Source organism: Suillus fuscotomentosus, assembly GCF_016647785.1.
Source record: "Suillus fuscotomentosus strain FC203 chromosome Unknown F5891scaffold_8, whole genome shotgun sequence".
Taxonomy (NCBI): Eukaryota; Fungi; Basidiomycota; class Agaricomycetes; order Boletales; family Suillaceae; genus Suillus; species Suillus fuscotomentosus.
This window is the reverse complement of record NW_024539520.1, coordinates 440,850-465,582: the sequence shown is the minus strand read 5'-3', so window position 1 is coordinate 465,582 and position 24,733 is coordinate 440,850. Positions and strand designations below refer to the sequence as shown.

General features: G+C 42.3%; 5 protein-coding genes across 5 annotated transcripts; 2 read left to right on the top strand and 3 right to left on the bottom strand.

Annotated features, from left to right (window-relative positions):
• Positions 1-7,498: 7,498 nt before the first annotated feature.
• On the bottom strand, positions 7,499-8,351 carry F5891DRAFT_944498 (uncharacterized protein; the record flags this gene model as incomplete). Its single annotated transcript, XM_041374556.1, has 3 exons — positions 7,499-7,989; positions 8,065-8,257; positions 8,310-8,351. Coding segments are annotated over 3 exons (726 nt in total), but the record flags the coding sequence as incomplete, so codon positions are not given.
• Positions 8,352-10,498: 2,147 nt separating this feature from the next.
• Positions 10,499-11,172, bottom strand: F5891DRAFT_976559 (uncharacterized protein; the record flags this gene model as incomplete). The annotated part of the gene is made up of 3 exons (XM_041376622.1): positions 10,499-10,551; positions 10,612-10,759; positions 10,942-11,172. The coding sequence occupies 3 exons, from the start codon at positions 11,170-11,172 to the stop codon at positions 10,499-10,501; spliced, it is 432 nt and encodes a 143-aa protein (XP_041230558.1).
• Positions 11,173-12,335: 1,163 nt separating this feature from the next.
• F5891DRAFT_1183640 (uncharacterized protein) lies at positions 12,336-14,330 on the top strand (the record flags this gene model as incomplete). The annotated part of the gene is made up of 7 exons (XM_041366319.1): positions 12,336-12,542; positions 12,637-12,882; positions 12,937-13,001; positions 13,066-13,133; positions 13,190-13,306; positions 13,354-13,495; positions 13,532-14,330. 7 exons carry the CDS (start codon positions 12,336-12,338, stop codon positions 14,328-14,330), a joined length of 1,644 nt encoding a protein of 547 aa, XP_041230557.1.
• An 85-nt stretch (positions 14,331-14,415) lies between these two features.
• F5891DRAFT_1183639 (uncharacterized protein) lies at positions 14,416-15,369 on the bottom strand (the record flags this gene model as incomplete). The annotated part of the gene is made up of 4 exons (XM_041366318.1): positions 14,416-14,723; positions 14,776-14,961; positions 15,017-15,136; positions 15,195-15,369. 4 exons carry the CDS (start codon positions 15,367-15,369, stop codon positions 14,416-14,418), a joined length of 789 nt encoding a protein of 262 aa, XP_041230556.1.
• A 182-nt stretch (positions 15,370-15,551) lies between these two features.
• On the top strand, positions 15,552-17,303 carry F5891DRAFT_1183638 (uncharacterized protein; the record flags this gene model as incomplete). Its single annotated transcript, XM_041366317.1, has 7 exons — positions 15,552-15,854; positions 15,903-15,941; positions 16,019-16,156; positions 16,259-16,360; positions 16,394-16,475; positions 16,525-16,614; positions 16,663-17,303. 7 exons carry the CDS (start codon positions 15,552-15,554, stop codon positions 17,301-17,303), a joined length of 1,395 nt encoding a protein of 464 aa, XP_041230555.1.
• Positions 17,304-24,733: the final 7,430 nt, after the last annotated feature.

Below are 24,733 nucleotides of genomic sequence, written 5' to 3'. Positions count from 1 at the left end.
GTCGGATGTAGGTCTGGAATACGGGATATGACACTAACACTAGTCTATCGGAAGTCAATTAAATGAAGACAGAAATGAAAAAGAGATGGAAATTAAGTACAGTCGGTTATAGGTATAACTAGATGTCCGGAGACAGGGGCTAACTAAGAAGGGAACAGATATGGAAGATAGAAGTTGGCCAGATCTGGAAATCTGAAAATGATTTGTGTGATAGGTCCAGGTCTGGAACATGGAATAAGACAGTGGTATGATGCTGGAGATTTCAAACATCTACAAATATCCAACCAAGTGTCTCTCTACCATTTTAAAGGTCACAGAGGATGATATATGAAGTTTTGGACAATCAATAATTTTTTGTGGTGTTATACACCTTCTCCTTCTCCTTCTACTCCTATATCAACAGATATTTTATAGAGATGTTGTAAAAGATCATGTATTTACATGACTATGATACATATAGAGCTGTATCTATAAGTTACCAGGTCCATTTAACAAGGTTGTGCTATTCCAATGTGGCTATTCAGTAGCATTAGCTTACCAACAGTCAAATGACTGTAACTCATGTTCCTGACTACCAAATTGCTTAAAGGTTAGTGTAATAGAATCCTAGTAATATATTAGATTTAATGAGACACCCACAAGAACAAGAAAATATGACATGATATATATGATATGTAGCCACAGAGTGTATAGACCCTGACTGAGACCAAGCACAGTCATACTCCAGCACCCAGGTCATTACCAAATGTCCAGAAGAGGATAGCAGCCACAGGATATATGGCGGAGGTGCAGTGGAGTCCAGTATCTGAGCAAATGAGGCAGATGAAGGAAAACTCACCAATTATTGTGCATATATTATTTGTGACATGCACCACTGGACAAATAATGCTTGTGAAGCTTTTGATCTGGTAAGCAGAGGCATTGTGAAATTTATATATGTGTTGGAATCTGTGATGGACAATAGGTTATGACGGATGAATGATAAGTGTAAGGGACAGACTTTACAAAATTTGCTTATGTTATGTTTCAGAGTTCAAATCTTGGTGGACTTTACAATTTGGGCTACCTTGTCTATATGCAATGGGTGAATCTGTCATTATGTATCTGGAAGCTCCAGGTGAAGTTTTTTGTAGGTAATCACACACACACTTTCAGTAATGTAAGATGATTGTACTTTAATTGTGGTCAAATGTGTGTCTATCATCTCTTTCTTTACAACCTCTCATATGTCCTCTACCTTTACAATCACTCTCATCCCCTTCTTAATGATTGCTCTCATCTTCTCCTCCATTAGCTCTATCTTCACAGATGCTCTTATCTTCTTATCAATAGGCTCTGTCTTTACAGTCCCTCCTATCTTCTTCTCAGCAGGCTCTATTTTAATGTGGCTGGCTTACTCCAACCGCCCATTGATAGTAGTATGTTGAGAGTTCTATTAAGTATATAAATATGTCAGAGATTAATTAAAAACAACAATCACTCACCAGATTCGTTATGTTAGGGGAGGGCTGATCATTGATGTCAGCTGGTGTACATCTATCATACCAACCAATAGCATTTGTAGTGCATGTCATCCACTACAAGTACCATGGAATGGTATATCCTTGTGTACTGTTTGCAAATGATCATTCTAATGGTGATATTTAGGAAATGTAAGTCATACTAAGGGAACACTCACTGTTTGTTGCACATGCATCATTTGTGCTATGTGCCACTTGATAATCAGTGATTTTGAAGCCTGCCCTCGTGTAATAGGAGGCATTATGTAGAATTGTGTGATGTTGCTGATGGATGTATAATAAGTGTAATAGACAGATGATGGATGGTGATTGACTTTATACAATTTGCTTATGTTATATCATGTGATTACCACCACATTTTGATGCTGATGCAATGATTTGCTTGTGACATCCAAACACATCAAAATGAGCCAGCAGCTATTCATGATTATATATGTTAGATGTAGCTGTATGTAGCTGTAACCAGAACTCCAATGAGAGTACCCCTTATGAAGACAAAATAAACAACTGATGGCAATAATGTGATTGTGATATCAAATGAACAGATGGTGGTTGGATAAGGAAGGTAACAATTTAGCTACATGGTCATAGTACTAGTCTTCCTATGACCAAAGGAGGAAATAATGTGCACTACAGTATGAAACTTCAGAATTATGTTGTACTGATGAAGGACATTTCAATCCATTTTTGTGGTGTTGATCTGTACAGTATCAGCATCTGACACATTGTTGCAAGTGAGAATATGCTCCATTAATCATGACCAAAGGGCTTTTGCATTATAGCTTAAGCAGCAAAATTCCTTGTATTTGAAGGTGGAGGAAGTGTGTCTTCATCTGTAATTTTGCTGTTACATTCTGATTCTGCATAGAGTGCAAAAAACAGAATAAAGATCTGATTGTGTAATTGAACTGCATTGGGTAAGTCCTTACCAGTTGCAAACTAAAATTGAGGTGTTGCATGAGCACAACAAATAAACTCATAAAAACTTACTGAGGGCAGAAAATCAGTGGCCTCAACAGGCCAAATAATGTTTGTAAGAATTATTTGAGTCTTTCCATAGGCTTGATATATCTTCCTTCACACCACTTTAGTCAAAGCCTCTGAAGCATCATTGTCTTTCTGATGGCTTAATGATATTGCCAAAGTGTCTAATTGCTCAAATTCATGTTCAGTGTTGCTCATTCCATCATCATCTCCTTTGCGAATCACTAAACATTTACAGCCTCATATTCCTGTATTTTTCCTCCACCCTACAAGGGCTGTAGGTAACTATTATCCTAGCCAGTAAGCAGGTACTCACCACTGCTGTGTTCTGGACACTATGTCGACTATTCTTCATGATACCATCCTCATGTTCTGATATTATTTGATGCTTGGACATTATTTAGCATCTTAAATGTGAGCCTTCCAGATCAACAACATTCTTTGCTGCTCATGCAAACTTCCTATCCTTGATAAATCTCCTGATTATATCACACAACTGCTTGCTATGCATGACAGTAGAAAAAATGTCGAGACCACACATGTTCTCATCCTTGCCACATATCAAGTCATAATATGCCTTTACATCTCCATTCACTTATATAATGAATGATGAGTAATGTGATGGACATATAAATAGTAATTCACTCACACTTCATGACATCTGTCACCTCCATGCACTCAATGAAGTCACCTCATGTGAAAATAAACTTTGTTTTTCACCTTCTGCACATTTTTATCATTGAAGGTACCACCTGTAAGGACTATTGCTGTATGGAACTTAAGTGTGCTAAATGAAAATTAAACTTATATCCATGCTCTTCCCACTCATATTTGAATGCAAGTATGACATTTTGGATGTAAAAAGCCACACTTGTATATAGCTGCAAATCTCCTAGGTCCATGCAACTAGTTTTTACATGTAGTTTACTATTTTTAACCATCTTCATATACATGTCATATTGCTGTAAGAGCACAAGTATTATATAGATACAGTTTGGTGGGATAACCAGCTATGTATAAGTAGTTAGCATCTGCAATTGTTTAAGTAGGATTTCTGACATTTAGCTCATCATCCTCCCACTGTATATTTAGTGTTGCCTAAATGATATGTTATGCCGGTTGGTGACTGAATCGTCAGATTGTCAGATTATGGAATATTCTGAATAAGAATGGGTATTGACATAGGATATAACTTATTACCCATTTTTTCACAGTGCAATGGTGGTGGTAAGGTTACATAGCACAACTTGGAGCTAGTCTCAGGCTGGAGTAGATAAATGATCTCAAATCCTTTGCCACTTATGGAATTTGCTACTCAGATGTAGCACTGCATATTGTAATATCTCAATATTCAAACTCTATCACTGTGCTGACATATCTCAACCTATGCTGGCAGCACTGAAGTGCTTCATCTAAAAGTTATGTATATTATTTATATGGATAATTTATTGTTGAGCAATTTCTTGGAGCCTTTATGGTATGATATGTATGCATGACATTCCAATCCTACAGGGTCCACCTTCTTTGATTCAGCATTAACATAATACACAAGGAATGAATGGTACATATACTGCAGGAACATTGAGTTGTCACTGGTTAAAACCACACCTATATGTATGCACCAGAGACTGTGCAGAGAATAGCAATTGTTGTGTCTTATGTATGAATAAGAATCCTATATTATGTGATGTGAAATATAAATAAAAGAACCTTAAGTCAGATCGACTAAATCATTACCCTTTGTCATGTCTGCTCAATGATTGATTTATTCTATATATGTTTTATGTATGATTATATCCTAATATTCATGCTAGTGAGTGCAGCAGCTATGAAAAACATCAGGAGTCCAGGACAATTTTATAAATATTGTTATCAAATTCTGTGGCAACTCACACTGTCTCTATCCATCTCCTGTCCATCTACCTATACTGCTTTTTCTAAAACCAGCTTGGAAGTAACTTTAATGCTTGCATTTATGGAATGGATGATAGTCATATGTTCATTCATTGGCTGTATCTTTCCTCCCCTGATAATATTGAAATTGAAGGTATTTCTTCAATTTCCACATTTGTTGGCTCTTTCTTCTTTATTGAATCTTGTGTCTATTCACAGGGTCCTTTGGCTTGTTATTCTTCATTTTGGAAATCATTAACAATAATATAATCAACTTCTCAGACTGAGTGGAGGAGTATGTGCTATGTATATGTCACTGACCATCTTTCTTTTCCAATGATCCATTAGTCATCTGCTTAGCCCCGTTAGCAATGTCACAATAACTAATCCTAGAGATTAGTATTCCTCATTTAGTACCAGTTCTGGATGCAGACATTCACTAACATTACAATTTGTTTTCAGATCTGTTTCTGACAGACTCCAGGAGTTAGTTACAACTTCCATTCTAGACTCAGCTCCAGATGCACAGTTACTTATTGTTCTTGTCTTCCTCTTTATATGTATGTGGACGATATTGGTATATTCACACATTTAGAACTGGCTCTGCTTGGGTTGATCAACTTGAATAGCTGTTGTTGATGCAAAAATACTAGCCAATACCATTGTCATTGAGTCACATATGGACTCAACTCTAGATGTGTCTATTATTCTTCTCCAGGAAGGCACTCACATGGATTTGGACCCAGGGAGCCTTCTCTCTGGTTCTCCCAACTGGGTGTCACATGTCAATACAGTCTTGCAACAGGCTGAAACTCTTGAAATGGATACTACCTTGGTGGCTGAACTCAATATACTTGATGTGAAGCGTCAGAGTTATACATCCTTTATGTTTTGTCTACATCAAGAATCTAACCCTTCTGCTTAATCAGCACATGTCAAGCAAAAGTTATTACCTTGTGCTGCACCTGCTTCTAGTTGTGCTAGTGGTCTCTCAAAACACTCTGCTCATTCTGTTAATGTAGGCTCTGTGCGGTCATCTTTTATACTCTCTGAGATTTCAGTGTCATTTAAATGTTCTTGCTATAATACTAGTACATTTCCAATCTTCTCACCTGATCATTATTACTAATTCTATCTTTAAGATACTTATGAACATGTTTGCAAGGGTCTGGTCTAGTGTTTGCCCTCCTTGCCTGAACCAGACCCAAGGTTCAGTTCAAGGTTCAACAAAACACCCTCAAGAACTGGACTGAACGAGACCACAGCAGCACTAAGGAGACTTATTATGAAGAGTCTGCAATACTTAGATTTGTGACTAGTCATGATCATGTTTTGTGAGAGTAGGGCCATTTGACATAGTCAGACTGCTTGATCTGGGAGAGTTTTATGCTACATCTCTATCAGACTCCTACCCATTATATGGGAAGGTATGTCTACATTAGAGTAGCCACATTGTCAGTTACTGCAGGCATAGTCCTCACTTTGAGCCTGGTGACTTCAAAGACATCTGTCTTATAAGCTTCAGTCTGAGCCCATTCAGTAACTTTCTTCCGTGTTATATGGACACCTGAAGTTGAGATTCTTCTGAGTGAGACGGTCCATCTGAGTTGGGCCCAGATCCAATGCTGGCTGATACACACGGGTGGGCCCATGATGTCTCGGTATTGACGACTGGGCCCATAAGTGATAACTGACAATGTAATTATGAAACGGTTGGGCCCAATTAGTCCACCGAGAGCTATAGACATGGGATTGACGACTGGGCCCATACGTAACAACTGACAGTGTGATTATGAAACCGTTGGGCCCGATTAGTCCACCATGAGGGTGTTGATACTCACGGACAGGCCCAAGTAGATGATGCCCAAGGTCCAGGGTGATGAAGTCGGTATTGACGGTTGGGCCCGATGTGATGTTACCAAAAGTTGACAATCAGGTCATGGCATTGGGTCGATTCTCACGGATGGGCCCATATGAGCCATACTGAAGGTATAGAATAATGAGATTGATGTCAACGATTGGGCCTGAGAAGTGTTACTGAAGGTGGACCACCAGATCAATAGCAGGGCCTCCATTCTCACCGATGGGCCTGAGCAGGTGATGAGGATGATCCAGGATGAAGCACTCGGCCCCGACAGCTGGACCCGATGAGGTATTACCGAAAGTTAATTTTTGAATCAATGGCGGGGCACCAATTCTCACTGACAGGCCTGAGTGGATGATACCACAGGTCCCGGTTCATATCACATTCATGGATGGGCCCAAGTGGGCACGGCCGAGGTTGATATCAACGATCAGGTCCGATACGGTGTTGACGACAGGGCACCAATTCTCATAAACATACCCAAGTCGGTGGTACCTACAGTCAGGGCCGGCGAACTTATATATGATGGTGCTCGATGTAGTATTGCTGAAAGTCGACATATGGTCAATGCCAGTACATCTATCTGCACGGATGGGCCTACATGAGTGATACCAAAGGTCCAAAATGATTAGGTTGATGTCAATGGTGGGGCCCAAAGGCTGATATTCTGGCACTAGTTGGCACAGAATATTGCCGGATGGGGATGCTGATGGATAGCATAATATATAAGCCCCATTCTCGGTCATCCCAGATATACTCCATTCCTTTGGAGGTAGTGCCCCCATGTAGCCTACCGTATCATCAGCATGCTACTGAGACACAATTAAAACTGTGTTCGGTTGCATCAGTATCATATTGCAACAATCAATTGTCCGATGAACTTCCGCATGTTCGACAAACAGAGATGTGCTGATTCCAAATTGAATAAAGTCTGAAGCAACACCGTGACTTATGCAATGAAGCCCGCAAAATTCAGAAATGCTATGAAAACTATATCTATATGTGGAAGGGAATGACATGTAAAAGAGCGGCATCAGAGTATGTAAAATGATAGCAAAATTTTGAGAAGTGAGAGCTTTGAGAAGCAAAAGGCAACATGTATGGACAAGGCATTGGGTTGGGTTAAAGAGTGACAATAAGATTTTATAGCAGTGGGAGGACCATCTATAGAGTACCATACACCATGAAATCCACCTGATTGTACTTCACAAATATGCAGGCATCGAGGTCAGCAGGATTATATCTGGCATAATCCGGATGAGGAGTGCGGGCGTAGTTGTGCACAGAACCAGGCCCATACTATTTGATCCCCTTCATTAACATGAATGCCATGTCTCACCAGACGACCTGAATAGCTCACCATGACCCCTGGGTTATATACTAAATCGATCCCAAGATTGGTTAAGCACATGATTGCGTGTCGGTAGCTACCAATGCAAGTCAGTATGTCAAATGCCTCGGGCAGGCATTTCGGATCTCGGTGACAAGGAGAATCACGGTTACACATGACAGCAGCCCCTGTGGAAACCGAGGCCCAATGCTTCAAGAGGCGATGCATGTCGTGCAATCCTTGCTGTGGTGACCAACGGCCGAGCTCAACGTGCATCCTTAGGGAAGCCCAGTAGAGTTGAGGATGCATGACTCGGAGGGCAACGGAGGCGAGCAGGGCGGGTCTCTGCATATCCATAATCATCTCCAGGCTGCACTCGCCCTTGAGTGTGGCAGACACTTTGGGTTTGAAACCGTTGTTGGAGTTCTCGGGCAGGGGGCCATAGCACTGCACCGAGATGAACAAACAAAAACACAGGAGTTCAGAACTTACTTCATGTCCTTGCTGAAACCAACACGGGGCGATATTGATACAGCCTGGAGACAATCCTTTTGTATCGACCGGCCGAAAGTTCAACTCATGGGTTCTCCAACCCGAACCACTCTGATGCACTATACTTTTTTTCAAAAGATCTCCCATGGCGGTGGTGGCCTTGAACATATCATTCTATCATTATTACTGTCAGCGGCCGACAACTGGTTTACAGCAACCAACTCACCTGCGCCCATGCAGCAAGAGCATCTGGGATGTACCACAGAATGATTCAGTACCCGGAGTCCAATACAACCGCCAGGTGCCTCAACACAATGTTCTCAGAAGGAGGGAATTTCGCTAATAAGGCATGTTCCTGCGCATCATTCATTCCAGATTGTCTTTTGGAGAGAGCCTCATTGTATTGTATTATGTCGATATCCAACTTAACTAAATTCAACACCTTGCATCAGTTGATATCTTCAGTAAACATGGCGGGCACATACTCGGGTGTCGATAGGCTTTGGCCATGAGTAGTGCTAGTTGCCTGCAAGACAACACGGTCTCGATGTCCAACTCGGGAGGAGGGTCTACCAACGGTCTTTCGGCAACATGGGCAAGGAATTGCTGTTCAACCCATTCACTGGCCGAGTGAGTGGCATGCAAAGCCCAATCCTTCGGAACGACAGGAAGCCAGCCGATACCATTCCTCATCAACACAATGTGACTGGCATATGAGCACCATTCCGAAGGGATGAGTGTCACACCAGCAGCATGAGGTCAAGACATAACAACAATGCGATTACTCAAAACATGCACCATCGCAATTTTTGGTAAATTGAGAGCCGCGTACAATGCGCAAGGGCAATATGAGATATGGATAGTTTTCCTAGATAATTCCAGAAACTTTCATTTAGTATCATGCCTGTGTTGCATTGCATTGCCGTTCACACCCGTAGCCTAAGATGATATGCACAATATACTACATACAAAGCTTTTTACCGAAGCCAATAGTCACCCACCGCATATCAATTGAGGCAATCTACCAGAATAATTCCTCCATCTAGTCATAATCCTGCTACTTATCTTCACCTCTGTCAAGAAGTTCTTGTGTGGTGGCCATAGCATCATGAAGATCATCCACAGGACCTTCAAGGGTAGCCATGGCCTCCAGGGCAGCACTTCCATCTTTCATCTTCGCGGATACCCAATAGTTGAGCTTGGTGCCTAGCTGTTCAAGATCATCTTTGATCACCCGGAGGTTTGACAGCAACAGATCCAGATTGGCCTTGCGCGTGCGCATGTCGGGCAGAAGAAGATGCCCCGTAGGCTGATTATCGGTTATGATTAGATCACTAAGTGAAAAGCAAACGACTCGAGCTTACCAGCTGTTGAAAATGTTCGACAGTGAGTTCCATGACATCCTGTAACTGGACACAATCCGGCATCTCAAAAGGAAGGAGATCAAACCAGTCCTTCCACCACCAGTATTGGTAATGGGCAACTAAGCGATAACGCGCCATGACATCAGAGCCACCGCCCACAGGATGCGTAGAGAATTCGCGGAAGAGGCAGTTGTCATCCCAAAGGGCCAGCTGCCAGCTCGCAAGCATCTTCACGATGTCGTTGAGATATTCCAGCAATGCCATGGATGTGTTGGTGGTGGCACAAAGGTTGATAATAGGAAATACAAATCGCTAGATACAACCCAATAAGTCAACAAATTCGATAGGCAATATCGGAAGACATACATCGGCTTCCCAATGCAAATATCTGACAAAGACTTTTCGGAAGTGTGAAGTCCAAGAAACTTGATTCTTTTCAATGGCGATGCGGATCGCAGTAAAGCAGGATGTCGCATACTCAAAAATGTTTGCAGCATCCCACATTGATAGTGCTGCACCTACTGAGGGCCTGGCGTACACAAACAAAGGATCAGTCAGCATATTCAGATCAGTGGGAATAGCGTGGAAGGGCGTGAATGAATGGACTGTCTGGGATGCAGCCGGCGGTATAAATAGTCAACTGTTTAAACTCAATAAAATATGTCATCCGCCACGTGTGGACCTGTGACCCATGGTAATTTGATAAACAATGGGGCCGAAATTGACCACAATAGTGCATTGTCTGCATGTTCCCCTGGTTACATACACAACAAGGTCTTGGCATGAAGCTGATGACATCACATGTTGATAACATAGGGTCTATCTTATATTTCAATATTATGTCACAAGTTATGACCAAATGTCGGATCTACTTCCACAAACCGGGAGTGCGTGTGTTCAGCTAATTGTCTATACATGTGTGCCTGTCTGATCACATAGCACTTATGTCCATCTTTGATAGCATTTCCTCGACGGGTTATTCAGCTGAGCCAGGTTTTGGCTTTGTGGGCAAGAAAATTGATGGTCCAGCGCATCTCATAACTGACGAGAATTAACTCTTCAGCCCAGCAGTCTCACAAAGCTTTTGTATGAAGCCAATGCACCCTGTAAACTTGATGCAAAAATCAGGTAAACAACATGTCTTGCACCGAGATTGAAACTCACATTCATTGAGCCAGTTGTTGTTCACCGAATCCCCCTGAACATCCAAAGACCAAAACCACGGCAGCATCGAATTTCTCTGACCTCGTATGTTTAGGTCTGCGACAGCCAAGTTTGCCTTGAGCTCAGTTCTTTCCAACGGCCAATATTTCTGTAGCATATGATCAGCACCAAGATTAGACAACTGCGACCTGCATTTCTTGTAGATCATGCTGTTCAGATTGATCACATGTTCGACCAAATGAACCTGGGCCCAGGCCTGGGTGGTACTGGCCTGGGACTTTGCCGGACGGACTACTGTCCGAAACAAATGGATTTGTCAGCCAGATGAACTCTGATGGTGTGCAAGACATCATTGGCCTGTCCTTCATGGAGAGTGATTTCTTGTCTGACAAGGGCTTCAATTCCAAGCTCTTCACATCTTTTCTTGCCGAAGTTGGATGGCATTGGGATAGCAATAGTTTCTGGTTGAAGCGAGACCCTCGGCATGTTCTCTCCCACGTCCGAATCATCATCACTGCAATCGTGAGCATCGGTGGCGTCTTCTACAAATTTGACGTCCATTATGGTGATGCCATCATTGGCATCATATTCATCTCCTATGTACCTCGCTGCTCCGGTGGTGAATTCGTCGATAGACTGTTGCAGCAGAACCCTACATCAGCCGATATCAAGTGCTTGCATTTTGGTGGGATGCCGGCCCATTCTGTGCAGATCCATGACCAGTGCGAGTTGCATGACTTCAATAGTGATACCAGAGGCAAGCCATGTGGCTGATCGGCTAGTTTTTTTCCGGCTCCATTTCACAAGGTGGACGGTCCCAGGAGGTGTGACCTCTATAGCCTTTGATCTGCCCATGTCCGGGTCTGTGAGATGATGGTGGTGGTATGGTAACAGAAAGGTGAACTTTGATTGCATCACAGTCTCTTAACTAGACCTTCCCTAGCTTGTCTCCCATGGTATTATTTTGTGCTAAATTCAGACCTCAATGCATAAAGTGTGCATCAATTTGGACAGATTAGATCATAGTCAATTGAATTGCTGAGGGGTCATCAGGACGATCAGTTCAAAAGAGTTATTGGGTGGATTGAGTGACATTCATTCAATTCAATTGCTAAGAAATACCAAGGGACTCTAAGAGAACAGGGGCAACCACAGCCATCCCCTCCCAATGCATTCCGGGTCACCCAAGTTCCTTCTCACTCTCATAAGGCCCACATTTTGTTGGATACCATTCTTGATTTGGGCACCTTGGAGCATAACAGCAACAGCAATAGCAACCATCTACTCCGAATCTGTTCGCAGTACCACAAGTTCCTTCTCATTCTCAAATGATAAGAATCAAATCAAGATGAGGATGTCCTGGCATAACTTTGAGACAAATGAATAGCGGTGATTCCATGATTCCAGTAACTTGATAGCCGATCCCAACCCATGGGATGTTTGAGGAATTTCTTAGGAAGATGAACAAAACAAAAATCTGTGTGATTCTATACCTGAATTCCGAAGTTGACTGGCTAGTGAAATGAGTTAAATTGGTGGGTAAATGTCTTGAAGATCAAGAGTACCAATAAATCCATCAGATTGTGCAACGGGACATTTTCATTGTATGGGATTGTAGTTATCTATGCCTCGAAATAACCATTACGAAACAAACAATTTTGCTTGAAATTAAACCTCTTTTCAGATACGTCTCCTTCTCTTCCGTCTTGCTATACATTTCATTCATGTCAGGGAACACTTCGGAGTTGGAAGAAGAAGCTCACAAGTACTTGCCTCTTAATAGAGAGGAGGTTGCTGTTCTGGAGTCCCATCTCGAGCAATGGGACAACACTTCGGGTAAAGACAGAAACAAGGTCTGGAAGGACACCACTACGGAGGCTCGGCTGAAGGCGCCCAAGATGAATCCTGCCAAGCTGAGGTCAACAAAGCCTGTGAGTGCCTTGTTCAATCGACTTGGGGAATTGAATTATTAATATTATTTGGCATGCAGGTCTACCAGAAATGGTTATAAAACCACAGTGAAAGAAGGATATGAAAGCCCCTATCAATCATGGAAGAAAGTGGACGTACCGGACGGTGGTTGGCGCTCTCTGGAAGAAGGAGATTCTGAAGAAGATTGAGGATGAAACTGGTGTGAAGGCTGGGGAAAAGGATATGATGAAGTATTACTCTAAGTATCTTGCGGACATGGTGAATTCTCTCACTGAGATTGAGGTGGAGGAAGCTACCGAGAAGTCTGTAGAGTGGAACAAACAGGGAGTTCCTCCCGATGTTCAGGCGGATATGGCGAGATGAAAGAGCGAGGCTGCCGAGATGTTCAAAAAGGCAGGAATGCGGCTGTTCATACTGTCAGCTTGGAAAGGTGAAGAAGGAAAACTAATGGTCTTGAGGTAAGTCACCAACTCAGCATATTTCGGACAAGTCAACTGACAGCCACGACTTCAACGGAGAAAGTTTTACCAACACTCACGACTGGAAGGATATAGTGCCAGAATGGAAGTTTTATGTGTCCAAACAGTTCGGTGAGTTCTCTGAGGAAGTAGACTCTGACGATACCCTGGTGAAAAAAGCAGAAAAGACAAGACATATGTCCTAAAGATAGGGGATGACGGGTTTCCTGTCCTTCCAGACCATACACAGATGGATTCAGACACCTATAAGGCGGTCGTCCGAGCCTTCTTGAATTGGCATTATCGTAAGTCGGTCTTGTGACATGCTCAACTGTTCTCACATGGCTGATAGAGGATTGCACGGGATGGCCAAAAGAGGTGGTGCCATGGAAGGAAGTAATACCGAGGCAGGAGGAGCTTATCCCACCGCCATATCTTCCCGATGGAAGACAACTTTGGGAGCCCTCTTGGATAAACAGACAAGAGGCCACTGAGTTATTGGAATTCTGGCATGACTGACAGGAGGCCAGCCAAGATGCAACATTTGAGTTCAACGGGTGGTGGAGTAAATCTGACAAGGAAATCAAATCTCCCGTAAGATGGCCTAAGGAGTGTGATCAAGATTGTGAGGATGAAGAGCTGCCAAAACCGGTCAGGAGGTATGCAGAATGGGCGGTCATCCAATCAGATAGTTCGGGCGATGATGACGACACACCTCGGACATGGACACACATGGCTGAACAAAGAAGTAGGCAGCCGATCATGAAGTCGCGAGGTAAAACAAAACCTGAGAAGGCTTCTGGATCATCAAACAGTCGTCAAGAATTTGCATGGGAGTTGGTTGGAGGGGATGTGGTATCCAATATCACAACCAGACAGCCAGCAAAAACGCGCCTCGCACAATCCACTGCATTGCATAGTGTCTCAGAAGCTGCAGACATGACACTGGGAGTGGGAGTGCCAGAGCCATCGGCTTCCCAAGCACCGCCAATGCCTTTAGACAATCCTCGGAGGGTAGGACCGGCATCTCATCCTGGGGGGAAATTACGAAAGAATTCAGCTGAGCGCTCGGACAATGTTAACAAGGAAGCGGGTTCTAAATATACTGCCGATAAACCGGATTGCGGGAGGCGACACGGTCCCAAAGACGGGCTAGAACAACCGAAGGAGAAAAGAGTTCAGTTGAACACCAAAGGTCGTAAATGTCCTGCCGAGAATGCATGGGATGACTTCCCCGTGAAACGCACAAGAAGCAAGGCATCAGATCTCCTTCCCAAAAGATCCAAGAAGCCGAACTCCAGATATGCAGCAAAGTGCATCAGGTCATAAGTGTTTGCTAGGAATGGTGATAATGTTGGTGTTGCATATGAAACAGACTGTTGAATTATATCTGACATAATTTGAATGTGAATTATCACCGGCCATATATTAGATCAATCACATCATTGTCCATTGCCGCCGACTCTACCATTGTTGCCACCCAGCTGAGGTCGTATGCAGGGTCATAATTGTCATCGGTGGCTTTGGCTTCCTCCGGCAACATCACGGGACACGACCATCCAAGATCATATATAGGGTCCTCTTTGATCTCATCCGCAGGTACTACCAATGGTGGTATAGGGTCCGATGTCCAACTGAGATCATAGACAGGACTTTGATTGATGCCATCTGCTTTATGATACATCAATCCGCTCCATCCGAGATCATAAATTGGCCCGTTGTCTGCAAATCAATAGGGTCAGTCATCCCATCCGGACATGGACTAAACACTCACCAGCAGCCATACCTTGTTCGGATGGTGGTCTGACCTCCTGTGAGACAGCAGAAATACCATCCCACCCAAGATCATACAACAGACCATCGCAGTCCATCAGCTCCTCATCTATAGACTTGGTCGTTGGAGGTGATCCAACTGATGGAGGTTGAGATCGGGACTTGACCCAATCATCTTCAAACATCGCTGAAAATATATTAATAAGTGAGAATGTAGACATCAGTTTACAGAAAATGTTTACCGGAGAGTTCATGAATGGCCTCCTCCACTCCGGCAAAGTTGTGGTTGTAGATGTCTGGAGTTGAATCTCCCCAGTAATTATCCGGACTGTCGATCTGAGTTTCTGGAGTCATATCATATTCTGGCATTGAATTAGCTTCCAAATGCCATGAACAAGATCTGCCGAAGAAGATACTTACTTCTAAATGGCAAATCCTTAAATGTATGCCGGACGTTCGGCGGTGTCCACTGGTCTATGGGTACAAAATTACCCCACCATTTTGCCAAGGCTGTCTTTCGTAGATCACCGGCCAAGATAGTGTCCAGCTCTTCATTTGTCAATGGTATCGAAAAATGGGCTTTTTGGGGTGACATGATGCAGGGATTATGTTCACGATGTTCGGGTGGGGAATAGGTGGGTTAAATAGGGAACAGGTGGTGCGCAATAGTTTGAAATGTGGATGTGAATATACAGTCGATGATGTCGGACTTCTTCACATTATTGTTCAATATTTGTCGTGGCAAGAGCCGAGATTTCAACATTATGTGGCGCCATTATGTCTAAGAACAATGGCCATGAGGCATCGGCAAATTCCATCGGCACCACTGTGGCCCAAATTGTTGTTCCCTATATATACCGTGTCCAAACTTGGACTTGGAAGGCCAGCACATCAGAATCTGAGGACAATGATGTCCCGAAGGTCATCATCCATAATGCCAAACCATTGAGCAAGACTCGGTTGGACACTGGTAAAGCCCCACCGAGGAAGAAGATGAAGCCCACACAGGCCAAATTGAAGAAGGTCGTAGTCGAGGAGGATGATGACAACATCCCAACTCATGATGTCATTTTTGTAAAGGTATGTGTCGTTATCTCGCAGTCCCACCTTAACTAATCTGCAAGTCAGAGAAAACCAACAGTTGGGCCTGGTAATCAGCCCTCGATAGTGTGAGGCTGCTCGCTTTCTGAAGCTGAGGTATGTTTCATATCAAAATCTACATAATCTCATGCTAACATTACCAGTCTTCTTCAGAATCGGACGCCGAGGATGCCGTCTCTCCTGAAGAGACATCATCTGTCCGCATCTTTGGTGTGCCATGTGAACACTGTATCAAGAACAATGTTGCTTACACCGCCATCCTTGCCAAGAAATCTGGCGAGGTGAGGAAGACATGCAGGAACTGCGATGGCTGAAAGATCAAATGCCATCGACCAGGTCCTGAATGTGGTGCTGTCCTTTGAGGCAAAGTCGCCACACGCAAGGCCAAGGCAGCTGCAGCTGCCGACAAGAAGGCAAAGAAGGCAATGAAGAAGACCAACACACTGGCTCCTTTGCCGAAGTCGATCAATCGACCCAAGGCGCCCGTAAGTACATGATCAACATGCTCCATGTCAAAGGCCCAGCCGCAATCTCCACCACCACTGACTCCTCATGCGGAGTCGGATGAGGATGCTGATGCTGATGGTGTTCTTGATGTTGGTAAGCACTTTGTCGTGTTTATTTTGGTTCTCAGTATTCATTTTTTTAGAACAAGCAACAGCCGCACCACTTTCCCTGGCTGTTGCACTCCCATCATCTCCTGCGAAACATGTTAATGCAGAGTCTCGTCCAGATATTGGTATGTCTAATTTTTTCTTTGCATTTCCACATTAATGTTGTGTAGTAGAACACCTGCAACAACTGGCACCCAGTCCTGCAGACTTCGACATCGACATGGGTGTTGCCTTCAACCATGCCGAACCATCTCCTCCTCGGATTGGGTCTAATAACCCCATTCTGCAATTCATGGAACAGCCGACAAATCGGGACCTGCTCCTCCGAATTGATGCTCTCGGCAGTAAGTTCGAGGTGTTGTTCAAGACTTCAGGCGATCACACCGATGCCATTCATGAAGAGATGGATTCAAGGTTCACTGCCTTGGATGACAACTGGGCTGCCAAGTTCGTTGTGATGGAGGACAAGATCCGGAGTGTTGAGGAGAGGGTTCAGGATGTGGAGATGAAAACCTGCAGCAATGTCGCATCGATCGGATACATGGCCAATGCACTCAAGGCCATGAAGATCCCCGACATTCGACGTCCTTCGACCCCCCTTCTGCAGGGCCATCTGTTCATGGACACCCATATGGCCAAATACCCGGGACATGGCTTCAGCCCCCTTTCGCAGCTCCTCAACCTTTGGATCCGAGTATATCGGAACTCGGCAAAAATCTCACCACTGCTTGGGATTTGTCTGCAGCTCCTCCAGCAACTGCCGAGAATAATTCTGCCTCCGCAAGGCAAGGATCCCTCGATTACCACAACTTGAGTGGGTGCTCTGACCTATCTAGTCTCCCGACTGGTTGGTCCCCTCAAAAATAATTTGTACTCTGTAGTTATATATATATTACATACATGTATGCTTACCCACTACTTCGCATGTACATTTACTGTCATTGACCAGCATCATGACAGATTAAAATAGAGTCATGCAAAAGGACGCCCATGAATATGTCCTGAATATATAAGGCTAGTAAATCCTTGGTAGTGACGTCATAGTTGGGTACCCTTGGGATATCCCAGCTCTCCCTTATTATCTGGTCCATCCTTCAGTGGTTATTCAATATGTGGAAATAACTATTTGTGATGTTATATAGAATCTCGGTCGTGTGGATTCTGTGATTTTGGCACATCTATCGGCATGTGAATGAGTGTGATATTAATATATCTGGATAAAATGCCAACATGACCTACCGAAATACAATGTAATGCATTCCAGTTTGTATCGATATTTTGCGCTTGAACACGGCCAGGTCACATTCATCCACTTAATTCTCACCTCGGGTCTACCTATATTCCGATTGTGTGCCGTATACTGAAATATTTTTTTCTGCTCATATCCACCGATATAGTGCTGTGATCCCTTGTGAATAGGCTGATATATATACTCTGATGTTATTCTAGAACACACCGGGCCATTTCCTGTCCGCCGCACTCGTAATCTTGGTACACCCGAACATACAGATATTTATGCTAGAACATACATAACCGGGCCCCCTCGTGTCTACCGACATCCCAACTCCATGCCATGTACTGACCTACCCGGGCCCATTCGTGCAGGTACCAATCCCATGCCATGTATTGACTTACCTGGGCCTGCCGTATATACTGAAATACCGAACCCATGTCATGACCAGGCCCACTCGTGTATACCGTGATTCTAATACCATACCTTGTACTGACCTTGTCAGGCCCAGCCATGTCTACCAATATCCTGATCCAACGTTGTGTACCAGGCCCACTCGTGTATACCCTACTTATATTACAATACCATCCCATGCACTGTATGCACTTGGGCCCATTCGTATCTGCCAAGATCCTGATTCAGCCCATCTGTATATACCAAAATTGTATTATATACCACATACTGGCCTGTCTGTCAATATCGAACAGCAATATCCATGTAGGCCCGACCGACTCTTACAGCACTCACTTGCCATTTGGGCCCACCTCGGATGACCCGTCTCACTTGGAAATATCTCAACTTCGGCTGTCCGTATAATACGGAAAATATTTACTGAATTATGTGTCAGTCTCTAGTATCTTTTCTTAAGTGCTCCTTGCACTTAAGTCTACTTCGAATCACGCTCATCGTTAGGACAGACCGTCCTCACTTTGAGACTTCAGACATGACATGCGCGTCTCTGATATCTGCCGACTCAATGTTGCCAGTCTCAGTCGCTACACCGGACCCTTCTGGTTACGTCATGAACATTAGTGGACGACGCCCCTCTTAGGGCTCTGCACAACAGACCTATTTGAGTGCGTAACAATTTCCTTATGATCTGTCTTATTTTCTAATACATTTCCACATGCTTGTACATAGCCTTACCCCTCTGCTTACTGATCTGCACTGACTTGCCCCTAGTATATAAACCCCAGTAGATACTCCTTTATTTCTTTAGTCTGAATATCATATTAAGTCCTTGCACTAGTCTTCGCACTAAGTCCTCATATCAAGTTCTAGTCCTCCGACTTAGTCAATATCCATCTCAGGCCTAGGGAGGAATTCCCTAGGCCAGTCCTCCGATCCTCTAATCCTTCACTCCTTCACTTCTCTGATCCTCCATTCCTCCGAGTTTCTGAAAGTTCCTCCAGATCTTTCTCATGGTCCTCTGGACCTATTCTGCTTTGGACTTTGTCTTTGCAGCCTTTCCTCTGTTTGTTTCTACTCAGAACTAGTCCTGAGTAGTCATTACACATATCCGTATCAGGATGAAACCTCAATGTAATTTCTGGAAGTTCCTCCAGAACTTTCCCACACTCCTCCAGAAGTTACACACACTTGTCCAGAAAGTTCTTCCAAAGTTTCCTATGCTCCTCTAGAAGTCCTTCAGACTTCATTGGACTTTCTCCAGACATCATTCTGAAATTAAGGGCACATACTCAGGTAAGGGGCACAGTGCACGAGCTGAAGCCAAGCCCCTTATAATCAGTCCTACCTTTTGTGCACAGTCTTAACATTAAGGCTCTGCATAACTGACCTATTTGAGTACATAACTTTGACCTTCTTCAGGACCCAATCCCACAACTGGCCATCCTTGACATCTGAAATAAAATGTTGATTGATGCTGCACAGGAATGATTCAATAGCAGCATTGGGATCATTTGGTGAGTTGGGTAGGTAAGCTCACACCGCAATCCTTATATCCAACTGAGAAATGGGAGGTCAGGCTTGACACCATCTGTACATTAAGATGGTATTTAGTTTCACATGTGTGATGTTGCAAGTGCGCATATTTGGATCTATGGTATTGACATGCTGATTTATCTCAACATGTATCTCATCAGCCACTATATTGCTAAACCTGTTCTACATTATTTTGTCTTTGATGAGCTGGTTGATGCATAATGACCACTTGATTACTGGTGTTGTGCCTTATTAGTAATCAAGATGTCTATGATCTCTCTTGGAAAGTCTCTGTGTTTGATTTCTTCCTTGGCTCTCAAGCAATAGTACAAAAAGACCAAAGGTTGATCTAAGGTGAATTGTTGAAGATACCACAAGAAATGACAGTCAAGGTAAAGACAAGAATCCATCCACTACTGACTCACCATTGCATGAAAACTGGCCTCTTCTTGAGCTTACGAATTGAATTAGCAGCTCATGAGACTCTTGCCACTGGTCTGGCAATTCTGTGTGATCATCATATGTTATGTTTAGAAATGCATACTAAAAAGCTTTTTACTCTCTACGTGCAGCAGATCTATCTATAAATACTTTTCTGCATTCTCAGGCAACTCACTGAACTCCACAAAATGTCAATCTTAGTGATCATGGATGACAAACTTGCTGAGTGATTGAAGTCTCTCATCATTCATACTATTTACCATGTACTCCTCCAACACAGCTCTCCTGGCCACCATAGATTGAAGGAAGCATGCAACAGCACTCTTGCATAAGGCATTAATCAAATTGGTCTTCTTTTGTTGTATCTTTATACCTTTCTTCATATTCTTTGACTCACCATTCCAACATTTTTACACCACTAGCCAGTACTTCACACAGTAGCAAAGATACACACAGGACAACCAATATCTGATGGGGAGGTGAACATAAATGAGATGCTGCTGGTTCTTTATGACATAAATCCATAATAACTTGAAGGAATTGTGGTTCCCTATACCATATTTCACCAGTTTCAGAATGCTGTAGTAGATCCTTTGAGGGGCATGTGCATCTCATTGGTCCATGGGAAGCTTAGTTTTGGTAACAGAAATGTGGAACTCATAAATGGGCTCAAGAAGTGCCCTGATAGTAGCATATTTTGCTGTAGATATTGTTGCAGTCATCACATGAAGCTGATTGTGAATTGGTTTGAACTGAGGTTTGATGATCTTTCCATTGTGGTCCCTGCAACCTCTTTCTCTGGTGTGAGTCACTTAATGAACATAACAATAAGAAGAGTAAATGTGTTCTTGTGAATATGACAATTGGACGAAAGTAAAGATGACAGAATACACTCATCCTAGTAAATTAAACCTCTGCTGGTAATTGCCAAAATATATTATCAATTTGTCAAAATGATCTCTTTGAAAAAACTAAGAACCTGTTTCTAAATTTCAGCACACCAGTAGTTGTTGGTATAGTTCATTTATGATCAATGAGTTATGTGGCACATGATATTATATTGGAGAAAGGTGGTGGCAGACAAGCTGTTAGGAATATGGTGGTGAGAAGAGAGGTGGAAAATGGAGTTCCTCATATATTTTACCTCTGGGGTGTTAGTAGATTTTGCAAAACTCACTCAAACAAAGACTTGGTGATATTACAGGATATTTTATAAGAAATTAACCTTTGTGAAGTAAGTTGTATGATGCTGAACGATGCATGAATTGAAGTCATTGAGATATTGATAAAATTATGTAAGATTGTGTTGCATACAAATTGAAAGATTGATAACTTTGAGAAAATAATCAATATGTCCCACTCAGACTTGTCTCCAGTATACTAGATCTCACATCATACTAGTTCTAGTCCTCCAACTTAGGCAATATACATCTTAGGCCTAGAGAGGAATTCCCCCTCCAGAACTTTACCATGATTCTCCAGACCTATTCTGCATCAGACTTTGTCCTTGCAGTCTTTCCTCTATTTGCTTCTACTCAGGATTTGTCCTGAGTAGCCTCTATACATATTCTTGTCAAGTAAACAAATCTCATAGTAATTTCTGGAAGTTCCTCCAGAACTTTCCTGCACTCCTCTGGAAGTTTCTTGCACTTGGTCAGACAGTCCTTCAGAATTTTCCCTGGATTTCATGACCTTCATGACCTGTCAACCAACCTAAAAGGAGCTTTGCAGCATTTGGTCATGAAACTTCAATCCTCCTTAAGTTTTGGTTTTTAGCTCCTCACATGCCACATCTGTTCTCTCTGACACCAGTGATGCATTGTCATCTGTTCATCCACTGAATCCTTGGACATCTGAATACACAATGATTAGGTGCTTCATTGTGGTTTTGTGGATAATGCTGATATCTTTCCAAATTATCTCAACCAATTACATCAAATATGTCCATACCATTGATTGCCCCCTCCTTCATCAACTCCAATGCCTATGCCTTTATGGAGAGCTAGGGGCTCCAAGGTATAGGATGTACTAGCAAGTCACTTAAGAAATTATTGCTCCTAGACAGATTGATGCTGAGGTTTAAAGAGCTGCTGCCTATTATATTTGCCCAGCAGTAATGATATCTAAGAAGAGCATTCTAACTGTTAATTTCTCTATCTTGAAGATGAAGATTATCAGGAGTTCAAATGCTTATTTAAATTCCAAAACTACTTTAATTGTTTCTACTGTAGACTGCTGCAAAATGACAGCCACAACAACAACAAAATCTGCCTGCTAGAGTGAATTTCAGTACTGCAAGGGCAAAAAATACCAATTTGTGGGTTTCATAATCAAGGTTGTATACACCCTTTGGACATCCATCAAGGAGTTCAATGCTAACCTTCTACTCTAGGAATGTATCTTCATAAGAGAGTAGAACCACAATCATGGGTTCTATTCCCCAATGAATACATTCTGAGTATGTTGCTAATTTTATGGTAGTCAGGGTTTGAGCTAGAGGCACAATTGGGGTGAGAATATGTTGATTAGGTAGAAAGGAACTTCTGAGATACTGATATGACTTTTGTCAGGAAGCACATTAATTCCTTCCCAAGACATTATAATATACAACCTTAGAATAGTATCTGGCAGGTAAGAAATATATTTTGTATTGAGCAATGATTGAGACAAATTACAAATGATAGAGGGGTGGATTTTGGAACAATCAACAGCAGCATCATTATTTGGAGCTGTTAAAAACATGCTCAAGGGTCGAATCCAAAGGGCTTGGCTTCAGCTTGTGCGCTGTGCCCCTTACCCGAGTACATGCCCCTCACTTCCAAGGGCTGTTAAACGATGTCTGGAGTCTGATGTCTGATGTGCGGGAATTCTGTTGGATGTTTGGGAATGAGGGATAAGACTAATCTGGACGAAGTCTGAACTAGAAAGGAAATAGTGGAGGACTACCAGAGGTAGAGGCGGAGGTGACAAGTCTATAGGAATCAATCCTGAAATGAGTGGAGGTTGACGAGAGAGAAACTCAAGTCAGATGGAGGAGGGAATGAGCAGAGTATAAGATAATATTTGAACTGAGGAAGTAAAAAGATTCTACAGGGTTTATATACTACTAAGAACTTATCAGAGAACCAAGACACACAGTCCGAAGCTATGCAAAGCTGTGGATGGAGCGTATAGAAAAGTCAAATGCTAGTCTATCAGAAAATAGTAAATGAAGCTGGAGCTGAGAGCAGAGGAAAATAAAGGCGGAAATGAAATGAGGTATGGAAAATGATTATAGTCCAACTGGAGTAGGAACATACAAAGGGATAGAGCACGGAAGTTAGACACGGGTCGGATCCAGACATAGAGAATGCAGGATATGACAGGAGCACTGACTAAATGGAGAAAGTGATCACTTGTCTAATTAGCTTTGATAGTTCACATGAGATTATACAATCTTCTCCTCTCAAAAACAGAATTACATAGAGAACCTTCTTAACTCCCATATATTCTTGAAAAAATAAGGTATTGCATACTGTGGTGCACTTATGTTAATTGCAGCTCTTGTCTAAACCCTAGCTGACTCACATAAACTAATAGGAAGAATATAAAATATTTTACATAAGTTACAGGATAAGCATGCTGAAAATTCAGGTTTCATTTGCTGAGAAGGCCATCACCAGTTTCTCATCTACAATGATTTTCCGAAAGGTTATCTAATGTAGATTTATTTCATTGGGGCAAGTAAATGAAACCAAAATATCTGTTTTTTTTTATCTTTGCTATTGACAGCTGCTATCTTTGGTGTTCCAGTAATTGTATTGGAGTATGTTGAAAAACTTCACATTGACAGTATTGCCAATCTGCTTGATATCAAGAAATTCCTTGACCATTTCAATGACAATGATATAAAGCACAGTACTCTGGTATACAAACTACCATCAACATGTACTTTTCTGATCTTTGTGTGCTTGTTCTTTCTCAGACAGATGTTATCATAGTAGTAGATGCTAGTATGCTTGCTATTGCAAATATTGGTTTCCATATAACAACAAGAACACTATGCTCTCTCTCACTTATCATTAGCATCTACTGCATTTTTGCAGTTGTTATGGCAAAATAGGATATCAGTAAGGTTTCATCACTGAGGAAAACAATTGGGCTTACTTTCAAAAAGATCTTTTGTTTTAGAATAGAGATGATAGTGTAAACAAAGTAGCAATGGTCTAGGACTATAGCTTCTGGTGAATGTCATGAAGTGAAGTGAAATGGTGTATTAAAAAAACTATTCAAATGTAAAGAATCTATATATACCATTAATGATATATGTTTTGCTTTTGATGACACATGATTTTTTATTGTAACATAATATTTTTGTACATCATTTTATTACTGAAATGTTGTGAAGGATATGAGATGGACTAAGTGTATGACAGACTAATTACAGCATACTTGTAGTAGTTATATGTCCACACAGAACTGTGTGTAAACCAAATGTGTTTCTAATTATTATCTTACTCTGAGTGGAGATTTATAGTGAAGCTCAATGTGACATGTGGATAAACTGTTTTGGAATTCATGAACAATGGCTCAATTTTTCACCTCAATCAAACTTATAATTAAATCAATACATATGATATACAATGCTT